This window comes from Coregonus lavaretus, assembly GCF_964263955.1.
Source record: "Coregonus lavaretus genome assembly, contig: HAP1_SCAFFOLD_1810, whole genome shotgun sequence".
Lineage (NCBI taxonomy): Eukaryota > Metazoa > Chordata > Actinopteri > Salmoniformes > Salmonidae > Coregonus > Coregonus lavaretus.
The window spans coordinates 33483-54461 of NW_028157565.1; the positions used below are offsets into that span (position 1 = coordinate 33483).

At 44.1% G+C, this 20979-nt stretch overlaps 1 protein-coding gene across 1 annotated transcript; it reads right to left on the bottom strand.

Moving 5' to 3' along the window:
• Nucleotides 1–1826: 1826 nt before the first annotated feature.
• LOC311125249 (transcription factor Sox-9-B-like) lies at nucleotides 1827–5829 on the bottom strand. The gene is made up of 3 exons (XM_084199301.1): nucleotides 5077–5829; nucleotides 4562–4812; nucleotides 1827–4135 (listed from the first exon to the last, which is right to left on the bottom strand). The coding sequence occupies exons 1-3, from the start codon at nucleotides 5514–5516 to the stop codon at nucleotides 3348–3350; spliced, it is 1479 nt and encodes a 492-aa protein (XP_084055427.1). The 5' UTR covers nucleotides 5517–5829; the 3' UTR covers nucleotides 1827–3347.
• Between the last annotated feature and the right edge of the window lie 15150 nt (nucleotides 5830–20979).

Here is a 20979-nt window from a genome sequence, read left to right on the forward strand (position 1 = left end):
GAGGATTGAATTGGACACCTGCATATGGTCATGCTCTACTCGCCCTCTGATTGGTCAGAAATAAGCCATAGGTCTACGCAGACAGGGCAGCTCAGTGAAGACAGCCCGATAAAGATTGGTTGATGGGTTGAGGATTATGCTAAGCCCTCTTGTCACAGGGCGAGACCGTTCATCTTATTTCAGTGCACTGTTGGGACTGAGCCCATACATGTGACTTGGCCTGGGAGCGCACTGGCGGGGGAAAACATACATGTGACTTGGCCTGGGAGCGCACTGGCGGGGGAAAACATACATGTGTAATATGTCATCTGTCTACTCCCAAGTCCCACCATTTCCCCATTAGAAGAGCAGGGATACTGATGGCTTTTTCAGATGGGTCTCGCTGCTGCTTTCAACTGAAGTCATCTCTCTCCCTCTCTCATCCTTCCCGTTACTCGTTTTCCCCCTCTTTCCTACCTGTCCGGTGCCAAACTGATGTCTTCCAATTGGATCGCTGGACACAGGTGCTAGATATCCTCCTCCCACCTTGATCAGCCAATGAGTTATAAGTGTACAGCCAGATCATGTAATATGATAATACAAATAATTATGCAGTTGTCAGTGACTGCAAAATAATATGGTAATTACATTACATACATGGGAAAGTGGATACTTCAGCTGGAGTGGTAGTTTCACTTCAGGAAGGGGCATCTTTCTCTCACACTAAAAGGCCGAACACACTGTCGAAATCGTTCTCACTTCTCTACCCTAAGCCACAGGGGATTTGGCTTTGCATGATGTTTGCAAAGTAACAACAAAAGTAAAACACAGTTGCCAGAATCAACATAATCTCTCAAAAAGATGCAAATGATTAGATGGATCAAAAACAACGATGGATGCCATATACAACTAAATTGTGTCAAACAATGAGGTTAATAAATATTCTGATATTAAAAACATACAATAACATGGATAAAATCCTATTTTATGGTCCTCCTATGCCATGTGTACATACTATTAAATTGTGGTTTCAACAATCACAACAGCTTCCAAAATGTGTGATTTATAGTAGTAGAGAATAGGAAAATGGCAATTGATCCCCTGGTGTGGTGAAGCTAGTCAATATTTCCTTGAGTTGACCTTTAAAGGATGGCAGCACTGAATATCTTTAAAGAGAGCTTTGCTGGAAGGGACGCAAAGTCCCCTGCTTTAAATTTGAACTTTTTTTTCACGGTTTTACTGATTTTCTGCCAAGTAGCCTCCCCCAGCAAAGATCTAGAGTCTTACAACATGCAGACTGGAGGGAGGAGGGACCCCCTGCTGCTCCAGCTGACAGAAGAGAAAGCATCAGAAAATAAATGAGAAAAACAAGGCTTCTGAGAGAACCGCCTTCTCTCAGGCTCTTTATCTTTAACTCTTTCTGTCTACCTCTCTGTCTCAACATGACTGAACACTAAAACAATGATGTTGATATTGGGTTGGTATCAGGGGCACAACTTTAGTTTTAGAAGTGAGGGGGACATAATATATATGTATATTTTTATTATTATTTTATCCAGTCGGATAAACACTCCAAACAGCCTACCCGACCTCTCGGAGGCGTCCGCATGGTCCTAAAGCACACCGTTGCCTTGTTTTGTATCACATTCCAATGATAAAACTGGGGGGGGGGGACAAAAATGCAATTTCAGAATGTGGAGGGGACATGTCCACCCCCGTCCCCAGTGTAAGTTGCACCCCTGGTTGGTATAAATGTTATGAATTTAACTAGAGAGTCCTTGTTCCCCCACCCTATTTAATAAGTAGTTAATGTTATGTGTAATAAAATATCAACAACCATTTTGTTTCTAAAGTATTTTCTCTTTTATTGCAAATACAATACAAAAGGTAAGCTTATTTTTAAGAAAGTACAGTAACATGTTAAGATAGCTGAAGAAAACGAATTGTTCAGACGTATCAGAAAGAAACATCATTACTGAGATAGTATGTGGTAGGACGTAGAAAAAACTGTTCCTCAGAGAACACAGGAATGCTGGTACGTACCTCTAATAAAGCATATCAGCCACAGCATAAAAGAAATTAACTGCAAAACTTTGTCCATATAAGAAAAAAACGTATTTCCAGTTCTTTCAGCCATAGTTTAGAATCCAAACTCAAGAAATTCACAATGAACAATAATCCGTACACAACTAGATAGCAAAAAATGACAAATAAAACATTTAAGATAAAAAGATTTTACATACGATAAATAAAACGTGATTACAGTTTGTACCATTTTTAAAGTACCCACTCGGCTAAAAAGACCGGTTTATATGACATTTAATATCCAGAAGATAACTTATTTTTAAGACAAATTAATTTGTTGTATAAAGTATCAAATAAAGAATAAAATGCAAAATAATAATTAATTTAAAAAATAAATTAAAGGGTTAAGACTGAGAGGGGGTGGGGGCAGGCAGGCAGGCGGGCTGTAAAATGACACTGGTGTGGTGATGGACTGCAGGGGACACCCGAAAGGTCAAAGGGCACTTCCTGTGGCTGTCAAACACATGTTGTCAGATGGTAAGTATAATCTCAGCTGTGGCTTCTCTCTTCTATAATATATGCTGTAACACACCCACACACACCCTTTCACCCAACCTCTGATATACTAGGCACTAATGGTGCAAAAGGCTGGAATCTCCTGCACAAAACGATAACGTCAACTTATTTTGTTGTCATTCACAGCATGTGCCTCTTACATCTAAGAACGTGTTATAATCATGAGAAATCATTGATGGAGAAACCCTAAACTGCACAAATACAAAATGCAATTTATTTTCTTGGATGGCACAGAACATACTGTAAGCACAATGCACTGCAGGAAACATACACAACCAAAAAAGGATAGAGATTTACTGCCTGTACAAAATTCCACCAGAGAATTGAAGCCATAGAATAGATAACTGCACTACTGTGAGTGGTTTCCTGCTCAACTGGATACAAATAAAGCTTTTCTCTACAAAAATATCCAAAAAACAAACTGCCAGAGTAAAAAAGGTAAGAAAACATACACAGTACCTATTAAAAATATCAACAATTTAATAAGTCCTCACAGAGGATTTCTCAATGCTTTTTTTCTGTTCTTGCTAAAAAATATATTTCCTCAACACAAATTTAAAAGGCCAGTTGTGAGCTATTCTGATCTAGTTTCAGTTCCTACAAGTCCAGCTCTCCTTCACCTACTCTGTCGTGTTCTTCCTCTGTTGTAAATTCAAGTGTCTGTTTGCTGGGAGCTAATGTTGGAATGTTGTGACAAAGTCTCCCTCTGCAAAATGGGCATGCCTAACAGTCTATATAAGTGTATGTTCGTGTTGATGATTGTGTCCTCAGGGCCGGGAGAGCTGTGTGTACACTGGTTGCTGGTCCCAGTGATGCTGGGGACTGTGGGTCTGGGGCACGGAGGGCACCCCAGTTGGGTCTGCGATGGGGGTGTACATGGGCCTCTGGCTGGGGCTCATGTAGCTGCTGAAGGAGTACAGCCCTGAGCCCTGGCTCCCAGCTGCGTGGCTATAGTAGGAGTTGGTGCCGCCCTGGTGGTCAGAAAAGTCATACTGGCCCCGGGTGATGGAGGGGTAGGAGGACGAGCTGAAGTGCTGCAGGTTGAAGGAGCCGTAGGTGACGTGCTGCGGAGGGGAGGAGCTCTGCTGATCGTTGTAGTGGCTGGGGCTCAGCTGCTCTGTCTTGATGTGTGTGGGTGTCCTCTGGTTCTGGCCCTGCTCCCCTCCACTACCCAGCGTGGTCAGGGAGTGCTGCTGCTGCTGGCTCTTGGTCATCCAGCTGTGCCCTGTGGCGCCCCCTGCTGCCTGGCTGACTGCGGAGCTGCTGATGCCATAGGTACCGGTGTAGGAGACCTGGCCAGTGACAGCGCCAGGAGCACCCGGATGACCGTTGGGGGGCAGGTACTGGTCGAACTCGTTGACATCGAAGGTCTCGATGTGGGAGATGACGTCGCTGCTCAGCTCGCCGATGTCCACATCCCCGAAGTCGATGTTGAGCTGGCGACCCGTGCCTTCATGTAAGGGCCGACCCTCCCGCTTCAGGTCCACCTTGCCCACCTGGATGTCCGTCTTGGTAGGAGGGGTGGTAGGAGGGGTGGGGGGCCCTTGGGACTGGCCTAAGAGAGCGAGAGAGAGAATGGGTTACATATAGAATACATATAGGCTTTCTGTGATGCAAGTCTCAGAGCAAGAGCAGACCCGTGGATTTCTTTGAATAGGAAAACATAAAAGCTTTGCAAGTGGTCAAATTAATCTAGATATTAAGTTCAACTCACAGAGAACATATCTGATAGTATTAGTCTTCAGCTGTTCACATAATCTACTTTCATACACATGTATTGTTATAAAAAGTCTAGCAGCAGTAAACGTGTCAAATATGTGTATACATTGACGAACACATGCTGAATGCATTGCTTGCTGTATGAGATTTTAGGCTGGGTTTCTGTATAGCACTTTGTGACATCTGCTGATGTAAAAAGGGTTTTATAAATACATTTGATTGATTGACTGCAATAGGCACTAAGCATTATCTCTCTTCTTACCAGAGTGTTCTCCGGGGGAGTGCATCTCTCCCATGCTAGAGGCTGGAGAGTCTGCTTGCTGGAGCACCTTGAAGATCGCGCCTGGTGATATGTGCGTCTGCTCGCTGCCGTCATCAGACTCGCTTTGTCCGTTCTTCATGGACTTCCTCCGCCGGGGCTGGTACTTGTAGTCAGGATGGTCTTTCTTGTGCTGTACCCTCAATCGCTCTGCCTCCTCCACGAACGGACGCTTCTCTCCCTCATTGAGTAGCCTGTGCGTAAAAGGCAAATGGATACATGAGTAAATAAAATATTCAATTGACAGCAAAACAGTTTCCTATTTTAATGAGGCATAGTATACCTTTTTATTTCAAAGGCTAAATGACGCAAGATCACAGTATCGAGTTCATATGCGTGCGTAACATGCATGGGTAAAAGTAGAATGGAGTAGAAACTTGTTTCAGTAATAAGACCACAAACGCGTTGCCACGCGAAATAAAAATGTGGAAGTAATGACAGAGAGGACTGAGACTCACCTCCACAGTTTCCCCAGAGTTTTGCTCAGCTCAGCGTTATGGAGATGCGGGTACTGATCAGCCAGCTTTCTCCGGGCAGCTTGCGCCCAAACCATAAACGCGTTCATCGGTCTCTTGACGTGGGGCTTGTTCTTACTAGATCCATTCACACGGACTGGCATTGGCACCAGGGTCCAGTCGTAGCCCTTCAGGACCTGGGATACCGCGTCGCGGATGCATATAGGGAACTTGTCATCGTCGTCCTTCTTGAACTCCACGAGGGGGCCATCCGGACCCATCAGCAGTCCGTTCTCTGACGGTCTGGTGTTCTCGGTGTCGGAGCCAGAGCCGGACGGACATGGGGATCCCACAGAGTCCTCGGACATACTTGGACTCGGTGCGTCTGAGAGACATTTGTCTTGTTCGTCTGTCATTTTCAGGAAGGGGTCGAGTAGATTCATACGAAAAAATGTGTCTCACAAATACGCACGAAATATGAAAGTACGACCAAAGTCTTTCAAATGTCCAAAAGTGGAGAAAAAGTAACAGTAGACGCTCTTTGCTCCTGCAAAGAAGCTGTCAACTGCACAAAGCCGTTTGGAGAGATAATGTCTTTATGCATATGTCTTTCTGAAAGATTGTATAATAACCTTGTCTTGTTTGCAGGCGTCTCCACACTCGAGCAACAGCTGATGATTTGCTGTAACTTTTTCAGGTAAAAAGAGAAAGTGATCCAGTCAAATAGTATCCCCAGAACGTGTGCGTGCTTTGAACTGAAATCCTTTGCAAGCGGACTTTATAAGTGAGTTACTGTGCCGCTACAGAATGCCCGAGAAAACCCGAATATGATTGGTCGACCGACTGAGCATGACGAACTGAAGGAATTTGATCCCTCCCCTCCCCTCCCCTCCACACACACAGCCTATGCGTAGACATTCATGTATTTTGTGTACAATATTGATATAGGTATACTAATTCACGTACTGAAATAGATTTTGGTTTACAAAGGTGTGTTTATATTCTTAATCATAGACTAGGCTATTCACGTTTTTTTACTCGCACCTTCAAAGTTCAACCAGTGAAAACTGAAAATAAAAAGCAAATAGTGGACGAAAAAAACATTGAGGATAAAATCATGCAAATAGGCCTACCAATAATTTGTCCATTATAACTGAAATTGTGTGCATGCGAAATCCCATGTCGAAAGTCATACTTTTCATGTAGTGACCCTGCCCTAGGCTATTTTCTGTACGGCAAACAAAGGCCACGGCAGATAAGTTACTAAGACATATAATAATGTTTATTCGATCCATACCAAACCAATTATTATTCTACTGGTTAAAAATGTACATGCCCATAGGGGGAGACAGCAGCCCAGGAACGTATATTACAACGTGTACCTTTTTCTGGGGGACATCTGGAACTCAAGAAACGGTTGAAACAGTTGCACTGCAACCGTTGAGGAGGATAGCTTTTTTTTTTGTAATGACAGCGCTGGAGATAAAAGCAGTGGTAAAAATGGTCATATTTTTTAGGAGTATTTCATCACCCAAGCTCACCATGTTTACACCCTCCTTTAAAACATATACGTTTGAATATTTCTGTCTCTCACCTAGACCTTCATAATAAAGTCGGTCTACATCAGGGACGGCTTGGTCATTCATAGTCCCTTGCAAACGAACCCATGTCTTTTGGTTGTTTATTTGGCTTTTTCTAAAGTTGTGGAAATGTAATTTTCGTTGTAATGTGTGCAACATGTTTTTCTGAGCTACCTGAAGTTGCATATATAATACTTTACAGATGTCTATAAGGGTAATTTCTACCATTACGCTCTCTCTCTCTCTCTCTCTCTCTCTTCTCTCTCTCTCTCTCTCTCTCTCTCTCTCTCTCTCTCTCTCTCTCTCTCTCTCTCTGTGCATATACTCTCTCTCTCTCTCTCTCTCTCTCTCTCTCTCTCTCTCTCTCTCTCTCTCTCTCTCTCTCACTGTGCATATAGCGGGTTGCTTTATAAGTGAAAGCGAGACTCTGGATGTTGTAAAATTGTTTGATTGCGTTATGTCAGCCTGCCGCGAAACGCAGAATCATTCAGTAATCCTATCTGCTCCTCAGAGCAATTAGAGCTCTGGTTCCAAATACAGAAAAACCCTATGCGAGTCTCCACTCTTGCGCAACTGTTTACTTACATGTAGCCTGCTTATTTAAGATTTTCATTCACTTTGAACATAAACAGAACAGAGCATTTTAGACTTTTGTCAATAGCTCCTGAGCCCTTACTGCGGTTGAGCAAGCAGCACGCACTATTAGGCCACTAAAACGTATCCTGGTTGGTTTGTTTATAGGCCTAAAAGGAATAGAGGCACCACTGAAAACATTCACCAACAGGGCTCCCCTGGAACAACAAGATATTGCCTTTCAACTCCAATGATGATGATGCGGAAGATAAGGACTTATGTTGTTATAAATAGGGCCAGGCGTTTTTTTCTTGTCTTTTTAGAGTTTTTTTTTCTTTGACCTGTATTTCCAGCATTATCCACTGGGTTTGCTGCAGGCAGAAACTCATAGGAAAAGCTCTTTAATTGACACAAGCTGTCTCCAATCAATCATTCAATGTCTGGTTGTGCTTGAGTGTTTGGTGGGGGGATCTCTTAAACCAGGGGAGTGGTAGTAAACGAGTCTTAATTGCACAAAGCCTATTATTTGGCAGGGAATACTATTTTTAGAACAGTGATTCTACACCTCACTTTGCTCAAGCTGATCCTCTCCAACAGACTCAATTCCTAATCATCAGAGGTTATAAAAATGGTGCAATTAGGACAGTTAAAGGATTTATTAATATCTACATTTGTTTTTGCCACATTTATTCTATTACAGACACCTTAATGCATACTTTTAAATTATATAATGTGAGCTAAACATACAAATAATACAATATAAAATATATAAAAACTTTTTCCTTAAAGTAACATTTTTTTAGAGCTTAAATACATGTAATTTTGTCCTTGAAACATTTAATTGAAATACTGTAGAATTCCATTAATTCCTGATCCTACTGGGGAGTGCCAATATGGCCGACCGGTGACTTCAAAGCCTCTCAATAGCCAATACATAGCATCAGCAATCCATCATTGAACGAAACGGTCTCATCCTTAACAGTCCCAACCAGTTGAGATGGAGGTATGTGACTCACCCCGTAACCCCTCCCCTCTCTTTCTGTTTGCCTGTAATTTCAACCACCGGCTCAGCACCAAGATAGCAGACTAGCCCTACACACTTGAAGCCCAAGGGGGTATTCACTAGGAAACAAACAGAACCAAACAGAAGCAAATGAAACGGGGAGGGACCTACCTGAATTTGTCCAATAAAAAGTATTGTTTTCGTTGCAAAACGTTTTCTGTTTGGAGTTCCTTTGCAAAACGCTTTGGACAAATCATTACACCACTGGTAACCATAGCACCATGTGGGTTTGCCCCCCTCCGTCAGAGTGAGTACAGATGAGCTATTGCTACGGTAGGCCTACTCCCACGCTACATCCTGTCAAAGATAATAAAGTCTACAAAATTGGCACAAAACAAACTAACAAAACATATGGTCTAACTCTAATGTACTTACACTCAACAAACTCCCCCACATATCACACACTCTGCCAACTTTCTATTTGTATTCAATGTGCAAGTCTAAAACTTTTCAATGATGGAATGGAATTCAAACACTACTGTGCAGATAACATACTGACTTCTCTTGACTGTAAGATACGGGATGAGATCCATACGCCTCATTCTGTTTGTTATACAATGTAGAATATAGTCTATCCATTGACAGTGATAAGAGTCACTGAGCTATGGTCTTATGTATAAGGATGAAATATTACATAGTTTTCATTCCAACCATACTGGATTGTCCTCAACTAAATGTGCCTTGGGTTTAGCATTTTTCCATGTAGTACAGTAAGTGCTGCATTGTGAAACAACCACATTATGTAGTGTCTGAATTCCTTACACTCCACTATGTAATACACCATAACTACTCCAGTCCATGAGTGATGAGTATCGGTCATACATAAGGCATTGCCCTGAAATGAACAGGCCAGAGATAGTTATGGCTGAGATGCCTTGGGAAACTTCTCATCTTGACTTCGAGTCGCAGCGTCAAAATTCTGGGCAAACAGTGGGAGTCAATCCCTAAACCGTGTCGGCCTTGCCCTGAGAAACTCACTTGGCTGTCGGAGGTGAGTTCTGGGAGGTCTCCTCTGGTCTTAGCATTCGGTCTGTCCAGTCAGGTTGTGGTTCAGCTGTTCTAAAGGATGTCCTGGCTGGGACACATCTAGATGCAATGATTGGGCATTGAGTCCCAATGTGCTGAGGCTCACGTAATTAGCTGTAAAACTGCAACATTTTCTCTCAGCCTCATGGCAAAATATGTAAAATAACAGGAAATGTGATTTAAAAATACAAAATAGTCTCAGCCTCATTACAAAATATGTAGAATGGCATGAGATTAGATATAAAACTGGACATTTTTCTCACTGCCCCGTGGCAATATGTGTAGAATTGCTTAAGAAATGCTAAATTCCTTGCTCAGACATTGAGGGGGGCCCACTCAGTGTACAAAACATTAGGAACACCTTCCTAACATTGAGTGTCGAAAGCGTTCCACAGGAATGCTGGCCCATGTTGACTCCAATGCTTCCTACAGTTGTGTCAAGTTGGCTGGATATCCTTTGGGTGGTGGACCATTCTTGATACACACAGGAAACTGTTTAGCGTGAAAACCCCAGCAGCGTTGTAGTTCTTGACACACTCAAACCGGTGCACCTGGCACCTACTACCATACCCTGTTCAAAGGCACTGAAATCTATTGTCTTGCCCATTCACCCTCTGAATGGTACATATACACAATCCATGTCTCAATTGTCTCAATGCTTAAAAATACTTCTTTAACCTTTCTCCTCCCTTTCATCTACAATTATTTGAAGTGGATTTAACAGGTGGTATCACTGAGGGATCATAGCTTTCACCTGGATTCACCTGGTCTATATACAGTGGGGAGAACAAGTATTTGATACACTGCCGATTTTTGCAGGTTTTCCTACTTAGAAAGCATGTAGAGGTCTGTAATTTTTATCATAGGTACACTTCAACTGTGAGAGACGGAATCTAAAACAAAAATCCAGAAAATCACACTGTATGATTTTTAAGTAATTCATTTGGATTTTATTGCATGACATAAGTATTTGATCACCTACCAACCAGTAAGAATTCCGGCTCTCACAGACCTGTTAGTTTTTCTTTAAGAAACCCTCCTGTTCTCCACTCATTACCTGTATTAACTGCTCTGTTTGAACTCGTTACCTGTATAAAAGACACCCGTCCACACACTCAATCAAACAGACGCCAACCTCTCAACAATGGCCAAGACCAGAGAGCTGTGTAAGGACATCAGGGATAAAATTGTAGACCTGCACAAAGCTGGGATGGGCTACAGGACAATAGGCAAGCAGCTTGGTGAGAAGGCAACAACTGTTGGCGCATTATTAGAAAATTGAAGAAGTTCAAGATGACGGTCAATCACCCTCGGTCTGGGGCTCCATGCAAGATCTCACCTCGTGGGGCATCAATGATCATGAGGAAGGTGAGGGATCAGCCCAGAACTACACGGCAGGACCTGGTCAATGACCTGAAGAGAGCTGGGACCACAGTCTCAAAGAAAACCATTAGTAACACACTACGCCGTCATGGATTAAAATCCTGCAGCGCACGCAAGGTCCCCCTGCTCAAGACAGTGCATGTCCAGGCCCGTCTGAAGTTTGCCAATGACCATCTGGATGATCCAGAGGAGGAATGGGAGAAGGTCATGTGGTCTGATGAGACAAAAATAGAGCTTTTTGGTCTAAACTCCACTCGCCGTGTTTGGAGGAAGAAGAAGGATGAGTACAACCCCAAGAACACCATTCCAACTGTGAAGCATGGAGGTGGAAACATCATTCTTTGGGGATGCTTTTCTGAAAAGGGGACAGGACGACTGCACCATATTGAGGGGAGGATGGATGGGGCCATGTATCGCAAGATCTTGGCCAACAACCTCCTTCCCTCAGTAAGAGCATTGAAGATGGGTCGTGGCTGGGTCTTCCAGCATGACAACGACCCGAAACACACAGCCAGGGCAACTAAGGAGTGGCTCCGTAAGAAGCATTTCAAGGTCCTGGAGTGGCCTAGCCAGTCTCCAGACCTGAACCCAATAGAAAATCATTGGAGGGAGCTGAGAGTCCGCATTGCCAGCGACAGCCCTGAAACCTGAAGGATCTGGAGAAGGTCTGTATGGAGGAGTGGGCCAAAATCCCTGCTGCAGTGTGTGCAAACCTGGTTTAGACCTACAGGAAACGTATGATCTCTGTAATTGCAAACAAAGGTTTCTGTACCAAATATTAAGGTCTGCTTTTCTGATGTATCAAATACTTATGTCATGCAATAAAATGCAAATTAATTACTTAAAAATCATACAATGTGATTTTCTGGATTTTTGTTTTAGATTCCGTCTCTCACAGTTGAAGTGTACCTATGATAAAAATTACAGACCTCTACATGCTTTGTAAGTAGGAAAACCTGCAAAATCGGCAGTGTATCAAATACTTGTTCTCCCCACTGTATATATCAGTGATAATCAAAACACTGTGTGAGAGATCCATGCCTCCCTCACCATGTTATACAGTAAGCCCTGGTATAGTCTCTGATTACCAGGCCACCAATTCAGTCGATCACTTCAACTTGTTGTCACTGCTCATTGTCTAGTGGCTGTGATTAATAGTTCCTGCCTGGCTAGCGGCCCAGCTCACATCACAGAGACCTGGGTACTGGGTGTCTGTTGACATACTTCATTCTGTTCCAGTCAATGTTTAAACAGGACTTACAGTATCAGGTCCCTGACATCTGCAAGCTAAGGCAGGGCTTCTTTCCCTCGCAACCCCCCCTTCTCCCCTTACAGTGCCTTCGGAAAGTATTCAGACCCCTTGACATTTTCCACATTTTGTTACATTACAACCCCCCCCTTCATCAATCTACACACAATAACCCATAATGTCAAATCAAAAACAGGTTTAAAAAAACCGGAAATATTACATTTACTCAGTACTTTGTTGAAGCACCTTTGGCAGCGATTACAGCATTGAGTATTCTTGGGTATGACGCTACAAGCTTGGCACACTGTCACGACTGTCTGTGAGATGCGGTAAACGATGTCAGGCGCAGGATACGTACTTTTAATACGAAAAGGATCCAAAAGGACACAGAAAATAACTCCATGCAGGGAGGAAATAACCCGCTCACAAAATAGACAACCGTGAAGGGGAAAACAATCACACACAAAGTACAGATGAGAGACAGGGGTAATTATAAGGGAAACGATTAACATAATGACGAACAGGTGTAAACAATACAGACAAAACTAAACAAACACCGATAACATCGAACGGCAGTAGCTAGTACTCCGGGGACGATGAACGCCGAAGCCTGCCCGAGCAAGGAGGAGGAGCAGCCTCGGCAGAATCCGTGACACACACCTGTATTTGGGGAGTTTATCCCATTCTTCTCTGCAGATCCTCTCAAGCTCTGTCAGGTTGGATGGGGAGCATTGCTGCACAGCCATTTTCAGGACTCTCCAGAGATGTTCGATTGGGTTCAAGTCCGGGTTCTGGCTGGGCCACTCAAGGACATTCAGAGACTTGTCCCGAAGCCACTCCTGTGTTGTCTTGGCTGTGTGCTTAGGGTCATTGTCCTGTTGGAAGGTGAACCTTCGCCCCAGTCTGAGGACCTGAGTACTTTGCTCCGTTCATCTTTGCCTCGATCCTGACTAGTCTCCCTGTCCCTGCCGCTGAAAAACATCCCCACAGCATGACGCTGCCACCACCATGCTCCACCGTAGGGATGGCGCAAGGTTTCCTCCAGACGTGACGCTTGGCATTCAGGCCAAAGAATTCAATCTTGGTTTCATCAGACCAGAGAATCTTGATTCTCATGGTCTGAGAGTCTTTAGGTGCCTTTTGGCAAATTCCAAGCGGGCTGTCATGTGCCTTTTACTGAGGAGTGGCTTCTGTCTGGCCACTCTACCATAAAGGCCTGATTGGTGGAGTGCTGCAGAGATGGTTGTCCTTCTGGAATGTTCTCCCATCTCCACAGAGGAACTCTAGAGCTCTGTTAGAGTGACCATCGGGTTCTTGGTCACCTCCCTGACCAATGCCCTTCTCCCCCGATTGCTCAGTTTGGCCGGGCAGCCAGCTCTGTTTTTTATTTTTAATAAATGTGCAAAAATAGGACTGTAACGTCTAGATTGCTGAGGATGAATGTATTTATTTATTATATAAGTCTTTAACATAACAAAATGTGGAAAAAGTCAAGGGGTCTGAATACTTTCTGAAGGCACTGTATACCTCTCTCCCTCTATCTCACTTTCTCTCCCTCTCTTTCTCTTCCTTTCTCTCCTACTCTATGCCCTCCTTCTGTCTTTCCATTCTACTTGTCCCCCTCCTTCTCTCTCTCTCTCTCTCTCTCTCTCTCTCTCTCTCTCTCTCTCTCACCCTCCTGCCAGACACAACCAAACCTCCACTATCATCTCTGTTGTTTCCTTGGAATAGTGCAGAATGTCTCCAGCACAGATCCAGGGTGATCGTCCAGAGAATCACTCTGAGGCCTTCATTGCCGGGTCAGGTTTCCAGGGAATTCAAACCCCTGATTAAAAAATGTGAATTAGGTGACCGAGCCAGTAAAAAATTTGAATTAGGTGACCGAGCCAGGGGCAGGCCAGGGGAAACTGGATCCACTCAGACCGGGAAGGGGGAAAAGCCGCAGAAATACTGGTTCTCTCCAAAGATACGACTTGTGCAAATACCACTCTGTACAATAACAATGGTCTCCTCTGCCAGGGCGAGTTAACTAATGACAGATCCACACCTTTAATGCTGAGCAGTTGTTTGGTTTTAACAGGGGGGAGAGGAGAATAGTTTCTCAGAGGGAGGTCTATGCCAGTGGAAAACTCTCTCTCCCCTGTTAAAGAGAGAGAGAGAGAGAGAGAGAGAGAGAGCACCCAAGGTGGAGAGTGAGAGTGTGTGAGAGAGAGAGAGAGAGAGAGAGAGAGAGAGAGAGAGAGAGAGAGAGGGAGAGGGAGAGACAGAGAGCGAGCACCCAAGGCAGAGAGCGAGAACCCTCTGAAACCTCTGACACTGCGAAATGTTAGTCGGACTGGAAGTGGCTCCAACCATAATGCAACACATCTTTCACAGCTTATTGAATTGTGCAGTGCAGACAGAGATGCTAGACGCTTTTCTAAAATTATTTCTTGATGTGCATGTCCTCCTAGCCTAGCGCTTTGTAACCTACAGTTACCCGTGGTTCTGCTCAATTACGTTTCACTGGTGTTTTCTATGCCTTTTATGGCTGAGATGTATGTTAATTGCTGCCATGCAGTGGACTTACTGTTTACACATGTTTGTTTCCCACTAACTGATGTGGTTCATTATGTCATTATTTGGTGTCAGGTAGGATGAAACCGCAATGCAGATGTAGTTTTACACAAGTCCAATTTACATACGTCCAATTTCTCCTGCTTTGATGCCAGTGTGTGTGTGTGTTTGTTTGTGTGTGTTTGTGTGTGTGTACCCTAACATCCATGCGTTTCTGTGTGTGCCTATGTGAGTGATCGCGTGTGTATGTTCGCCCCACACTTGGACTGTTGTTTCGGTGACTCACTCGTACTGACCAAGCTCAGTAATCCAGGAGACTTGCAGAGCTGTCAACGTTTAACTGGAGATGATGTCACTGCCTGTCCTTGGCTGGTTCCAAGCTGAGCACCTGTGTTACGGGCCATTGAGTGGACCCTCATCCAATCCCTCTCCTCCCTGTTTCTGTTCTCTGTAACCACAGCAGCTAAATATAGTTGGCACTGTCACACTGACGTAGGCACTAAATGACCTGCCAGAGCTACTGTTATTAATACTGTTCTACCTTTAAAAACACACATGGTCTAGTAGTTTAACCACATTGTCTTTGTTGACTCATAGACAGTGCTTAGTCTGCCTCAGAATAGCTATGTATGCCTATAATGTGTTTTAGGATGTTGTTTTGCAATTTTGACTGCTTCCTTATAGGTAAATGATGGCATCATACCTTCCATCTCCCTCCGCCTCCTCTCTGTGGCCCTCAGGGTGTCCAAGCCTAATGAAAAGCCCTATTCTTTCTGCACAGTCACTGTGATACAACCTGGGAAAGGCTGCCAGCCAAATGAAAGAGTGATGATATCGGGTTGCTTTGGCTGGGTGCAGCATCTCTCCTTCCGTCCACCTCCCACTCCTGCCCTCCCGAAACCCCCGTAAGGGACCCTCGCCAAAAGGAAGGGACATTATGTCAAAGTAAGAGCTGGTATTTACAGTATTCCACAAAAAAACATGCTATAGTGATGTCAAAATTATTTAAGAGATGTTATTGAGACAAATATTTGAATGAAGGAGGGAGATTAAAAGTCAGCTATTCAAACCAATCCCTGAAGTGTTGTGCGTAGGTCTCTTCCTCAATTTAAACCACTGCCTGAGAGGCCTTGAATCACAAGTGGACATGCTGAGACAAGACATTATTAAAGGCCCAGTGCAGTCAGAAACATGTGATTTCTGTGTGTTTTATATTTCCACACTATGAGGTTGAAATAATACTGTGAAATTATAAAAATGATGATAATGCCCTTTTAGTGTAAGAGCTGTTTGAAAAGACCGCCTGAAATTTCAGCCTGTTTTGTTGGGATGGAGTTTTGGCCTTCCTGGTGACAATTTGTTAATAGACCATTAAGAAAGAGCGTTCCAAACCTCTCTGCCAATAACAGCTTGTTTTTATTGAAAACAATCATAGTAAGGTACTTCATTGTTACCTAGAGATGATTTGATACTGTGGGGTGGGGAGGGAGTGGGGGGTCCCGGATGGTTGAGGGGCCCCGGATGGTTGAGGTGCAGCTCTCGGAACTGTGGGGGGATCTTGGATGGCTGGTTGCCTGGCGGTTGGGAGCTTGGGCCTTGTTGCCCCTGTGGGTCGCTATGGATGGGAGTCTGCTAGATGACTGAATGCAATGTAAATGTTGAGCGGCTTCACTGCAGGTAGATTGTATGTTTTAATATTCAATAAATAAAAAAATGTTAGGTGAAATGAAGCCATCTGTGTTCCAGGGTCACTCCAGGGTCACTCCAGGGTCACTCAGGGTCATATCCTGCTGTATATTTCCTTATTGTGTTTTTTGTCCTCCGTTGTTACGCTCACTGTTAGGGTGAGGCTGCCATCACCATATTCCCTCTCCATTCCTCCCTCCACCCTCTTCTGCCCTCTTTTCCAGTCACTCTTTCAATCCCTTTTTCCTCTTCTCCCTTCCCTCCCTCCGTCCTTTCTGAAAATATCTTTGCTACATGGTGGAGGCAGTGGGAATGAGAGTAGGGTACCAGAAGGAGGCTGTCTCTACAGTAGTGTGTGCTGTTGAGTGCAGTATCCCAGGGATCCCCTGGCATCCATTAGCCAGCCACATCCGGCCCGCAGCTTCTCTTAGATCCATAACCCTGCCTCTGCTCAGCACGACAGTCCCAGTCCCAGGACCAGGACTGGAGACAGCAGCATGGGGTCAGTGTAATCAGATTGTCCCAGTACAGTATCCTACCCGTATAACCTGCTGCTCCCCTCTGCACCTCTTCTCCAACAGACTAGCATTACTTACCACAAGAGGAAATTGTCCTGCCTGATTTCCTGACATCCATAGTTCCTGAGTAGTGAGAGTATTACAGTAGAACTGGATCTGTAGAGAGAGAGAAAGAGAGAGAGAGACAGAGAGAGGTCATCCACTCAGTTTCAGTTACCCTAGATCTGTTGTTAGCGTCTGTGTACTGTGCTGCGATGTCAATCCTTTAGCAAGTGAGGCATGGCACATCTGTGGATGGCTCTGATGCTCTGATATGATGGTATGTCAACGTGCCTCGATCTCAAAACAGATAGAGATCTGAAAGAGAAAGGTCAACAGGCTGGTCTCATACCATGCCAGGAGTCCTGCCGCTTCCCTCACAGCTCCCTGGCTGTAGAGGTATGAGTTGACCTGCTTATCGCATCACTGAGGCCTGTAATTAAAAAGGTAGAGTTACACTGTCTTTACCTCCGCTGACCCCTGCCTTGCAGCTTAATAACGCCCAGGGTTAGTGAAGTAGCTCTGGGGAGACCGGGAGAGGAACTTGGCCTCATGGTGGATGGAAGGAACTTGGCCTGCTTACCTGTTGTATGCTGCTACTCTTTAAGGGGGTGTTGACTCAAGGCTGAAGGGGTGGGTGGAAGTGAGCAAGTAAACACCTGGCATGGACGATGCCAGCGCAGGGCATAGACTGTGCCAAGCTACCGGGGCTACTTCTACCCAGTATGACTGTCCTGGAGCCGGGATGCAATGAATCCTGTTAATGCTATTGGTAGTGTGTGTGTGCATGTGTGGCAGTGCACGCAAGGATATGTTTGTGTGCATGTATGTGGGCGTGCATGCGTGTTCTTGTGTCTATCCATGTATGTGTGTTTATATGAATGTGTGTGTTTGTATCCATATGTGTGTGCTTTCATGTGTGCACGATAGGGTGTGTTAGCTGTGCATGTTTGTATGTGTAGAGTATGTGTGTGAAGAGATGCATTATTAAAGGAGTATTCTAGACTCTGGGAGGAATGCAGGAACATTCAGAGGCTCTCTGTCTCCATGGTAATATATTACTAATGAGCTAGAGGGAAAGAAGGAGTGATGTGTCAGGAAGGAAGAGAGAGGTCCACCAGAGGATTCAAATATTGTAGCTTGATGCAAAAAAGAAAAGAGAGCGATCTCAAGAGGAGTGAAGTTTAGTAGGATTTAAAGAGAAGGAGATTGAGCTCCCCACACACTGTAATAATTGGTTAATTCCATCTAAATCCCAGTCAATTCCGGAGTTTTATTCCTATAGATAAATTCCATATCCAATGCAACTGGACAGGAATTGAACTTAAACTGTAACCCAGTCTTCCAACTGTAGCATTAACCCCTTATCGAGTCTCAACTCGGAAAGGAGCCAAAGCTTAAGCAGGGGACTTTCACTCTGACATGATACCACTGTCATCGGGAAGCCCTCCATTGTTAGGCGTCGTGTGAGAGGGAAGGATATGTATATGCTGCCTGTGTGTGTCGGAGGCTCATTCCACTGTGTGGTTTGGCAGGTCGAGTGGCGCTGTAGGTGGGAATGAGAGAGGGGCACAGCACAGTGGTTGGCCACAGGGCCATGGAGGCTATGAACACAGGACCAATGTGAGTGCGTGTGTGTTCGGGAACAGACAGGCTAGGTGCCTGTGTACTCCTGTTAATCCTTGACCTGGGCCTGCACGCAGCATTGTGCGGCGCATTAGACTTGTCATGCAACTAAGTTTGAATTTCTAATAAAAAAAATCCAGGCCTGAGCCTTTCAAAACAGGCTCCATATGTGAGCCGCCTAGTATCAGCTGACTGGGCAAATAAACGCTGATGAATGTCAGTCTATTCCAGAACAGTGCCGAAGCTGTCTGGTACCATCAACACACACCCTAATTTAAAAAGGGTTCTCAGAAAGTCCCTTTATTAGTAATTATTGATTTTTTCCTGGAATTAGCCGCTTTTAATAAATAAACTCATTTTGGACTGTACACAGTGTTAATCCATACGATAAACATTGGCTAAGAACTTTTGACGTCGGACTGGCTAATGAGGCTTTTAGGTAGCTTAGAAACCTTTCCGTAGCATAATACAGAACCACATAATAATTTTTCCCACAGATAGGCTCTGTTTTATTGTCACACACCAGTTAGGTGTAGTAAAATGGGTTGTTTTACAGGGTCAGCCATAGTAGTTCATGGAGCAAATTATGGTTAAGTGCCTTGCTCAAGAGTACATCAACAGATTTTTCACCTTGTCAGCTCAGGTATTTGAACCAGCAACCTTTCGGTTAATGACCCAACGCTCGAACCGCTAGGCTACCTTCCACCCTCATCGAGTAGGTTCTCTGTGCAACACTCAAACCAAAGACTAATCTTGACAAAATAGGTCAGATTCTGAGGAAACACAGTAGCAAGGATACATCGTAACACTTAGAAATGACCAAATACACATTTCATATTTTTTGTTACAAATGTATTTAAAAAATGTATTTAAAAGTTATTTAAGTACTTTTTTTCTGTTTATTTTCCATATGTACCCACTTTTTCCTTCAGAAAAGAGGTAAAACATTTTGGTAGTGGTAGAAGCGGATGCCTCGTACAGTTTTCCTGGTCCCATGTGTGACTTGTTCTCATCTTGACTATGTACACTAACGCAGTGCCAGAGAACAGTGATGCCGGCTCCTCGCTAGGTGCCAACTGATTTTATCGCTCAGAAAACAGTCTCCTTCCCATCCGAGCCCTCTCTGGAGCATATGAATACATTTTACACTCACACGAAGGAAAACAGGTAACTCTAGATCAACCTGAGGACCGAGAACTGTGTGCCTCAGATACACAGTACATATGACAAAGGTGGATCTGCATAGTGTAACCGCTTTATTTTCAATATTTTGTGAGGAATATTTTTGACGAAGTTGCAATTTTATAATTTAGTTTTAGAAAAATCAGCAGAAACGGATTTCTCCGTTTCAAATCACAATGGTTTTCAATTAAGGACACAAAACAAGAAATTAGACAGACAGTTCAATATTCCTTATGGAGTTTTTCTTAGCGGCAAACCTTTTTATGAACATGGAAACTCGAGGTCTCAGACTCTCACATAAATCCAAATCCACAACAGATCCATCTGAAACCTGAACAAGCCATGGCGAGGCGTGTCAAAACGCCTCTCTCCACCAACCCTGTGATTTTATCCCCCCCCCCTTTCAGGAGTGATGAATGCTTAGCTGTTGATTTTAGATTTTTAAAAAGCTGCAAAATTAAAATAAAGGTAGTGTCACATTCATAATATTTGGAGTGGCAATCGGTTTATTTTCCTTTTATTAACTGCTGATTAATATTCAGTGGTGGTGGAGGTTAATATGCTGTGCTATTCCCCTGTATCCTGCACAAAGCTTCGTTTTCTCCCCGACACAGACTTCAGCCACAGCCACATATGCACAGATGTCTGGTTTGAATTACCGAATGATCTCCATTTCATCCACGTTCTTTCTTCTTCTTCATTTTTTGTTTTTTGAGGAACTTGTAATTGTCAAAATTAGAAGTCTTTTAAACCGTAAATGTGGATGTCAGAAAGCGCTAGGCCTCCTTACTTTGGTCAAATTTCCTCTCAGGGTTGATTTCTCCCTAGTCGCTAGCTGGAGGGTTGCTAGCGGAGTTGTTTAATTAGAAGTTTGGATGTAGATGTGGAGAAGTGATGGGGAAGTGTTAGTGCCGCCAAACATTACGCTAACAGCTAGCTGCTAACGGACTGCCTCACAGGCCAGGCTCTCACAGTCACACAGGGAACTATTATCATTCCTTTCAATTATCATTATTGGTTTGCCAGTGAGGATATGAAGATCTCCCTGTACTGCTGGCTCAAACATCAGTCTACTGCAGTGTTCTTTACTCTCACCCCAGACATTCTGCAACCTGTTGTGGTTGAATACGGCCCAGGCCCACAGTGGCAGTGCAGTGTCTGTCACCAGTTTTGGTGTTGTGTGGCGAAAGACAAACATAGGAAAACACCTGTAACTGAGCTTTCACCTTCTCCCAAAAGACACCACTACCTCAGCCTGGGAAAATATTTCGACATCACCTTCTGTGGGAGCAGTACACATGGGGAACACCTTGGGATGTGGCCTGTGAGGGAACTATGACTGCATGCCGTGGGCAGGTCTCTAACATGAAGGGTGTCCTGGAACGACTCGGTAACCCAAGCCCTGTATTTTGACAGGCTTCCTGA

Bases quoted from the DNA above. Each gene is read 5' to 3' on its own strand.
- LOC311125249 (XM_084199301.1), bottom strand. From the start codon at position 5,516: ATGAATCTACTCGACCCCTTCCTGAAAATGACAGACGAACAAGACAAA. The intron at 4,813-5,076 runs GTGAGTCTCAGT...TTTTACGCACAG, and splicing joins ACTCTGGGGAAACTGTGGAG to GCTACTCAATGAGGGAGAGA. The intron at 4,136-4,561 runs GTAAGAAGAGAG...TCGCTCTCTTAG, and splicing joins CTCCCCCGGAGAACACTCTG to GCCAGTCCCAAGGGCCCCCC.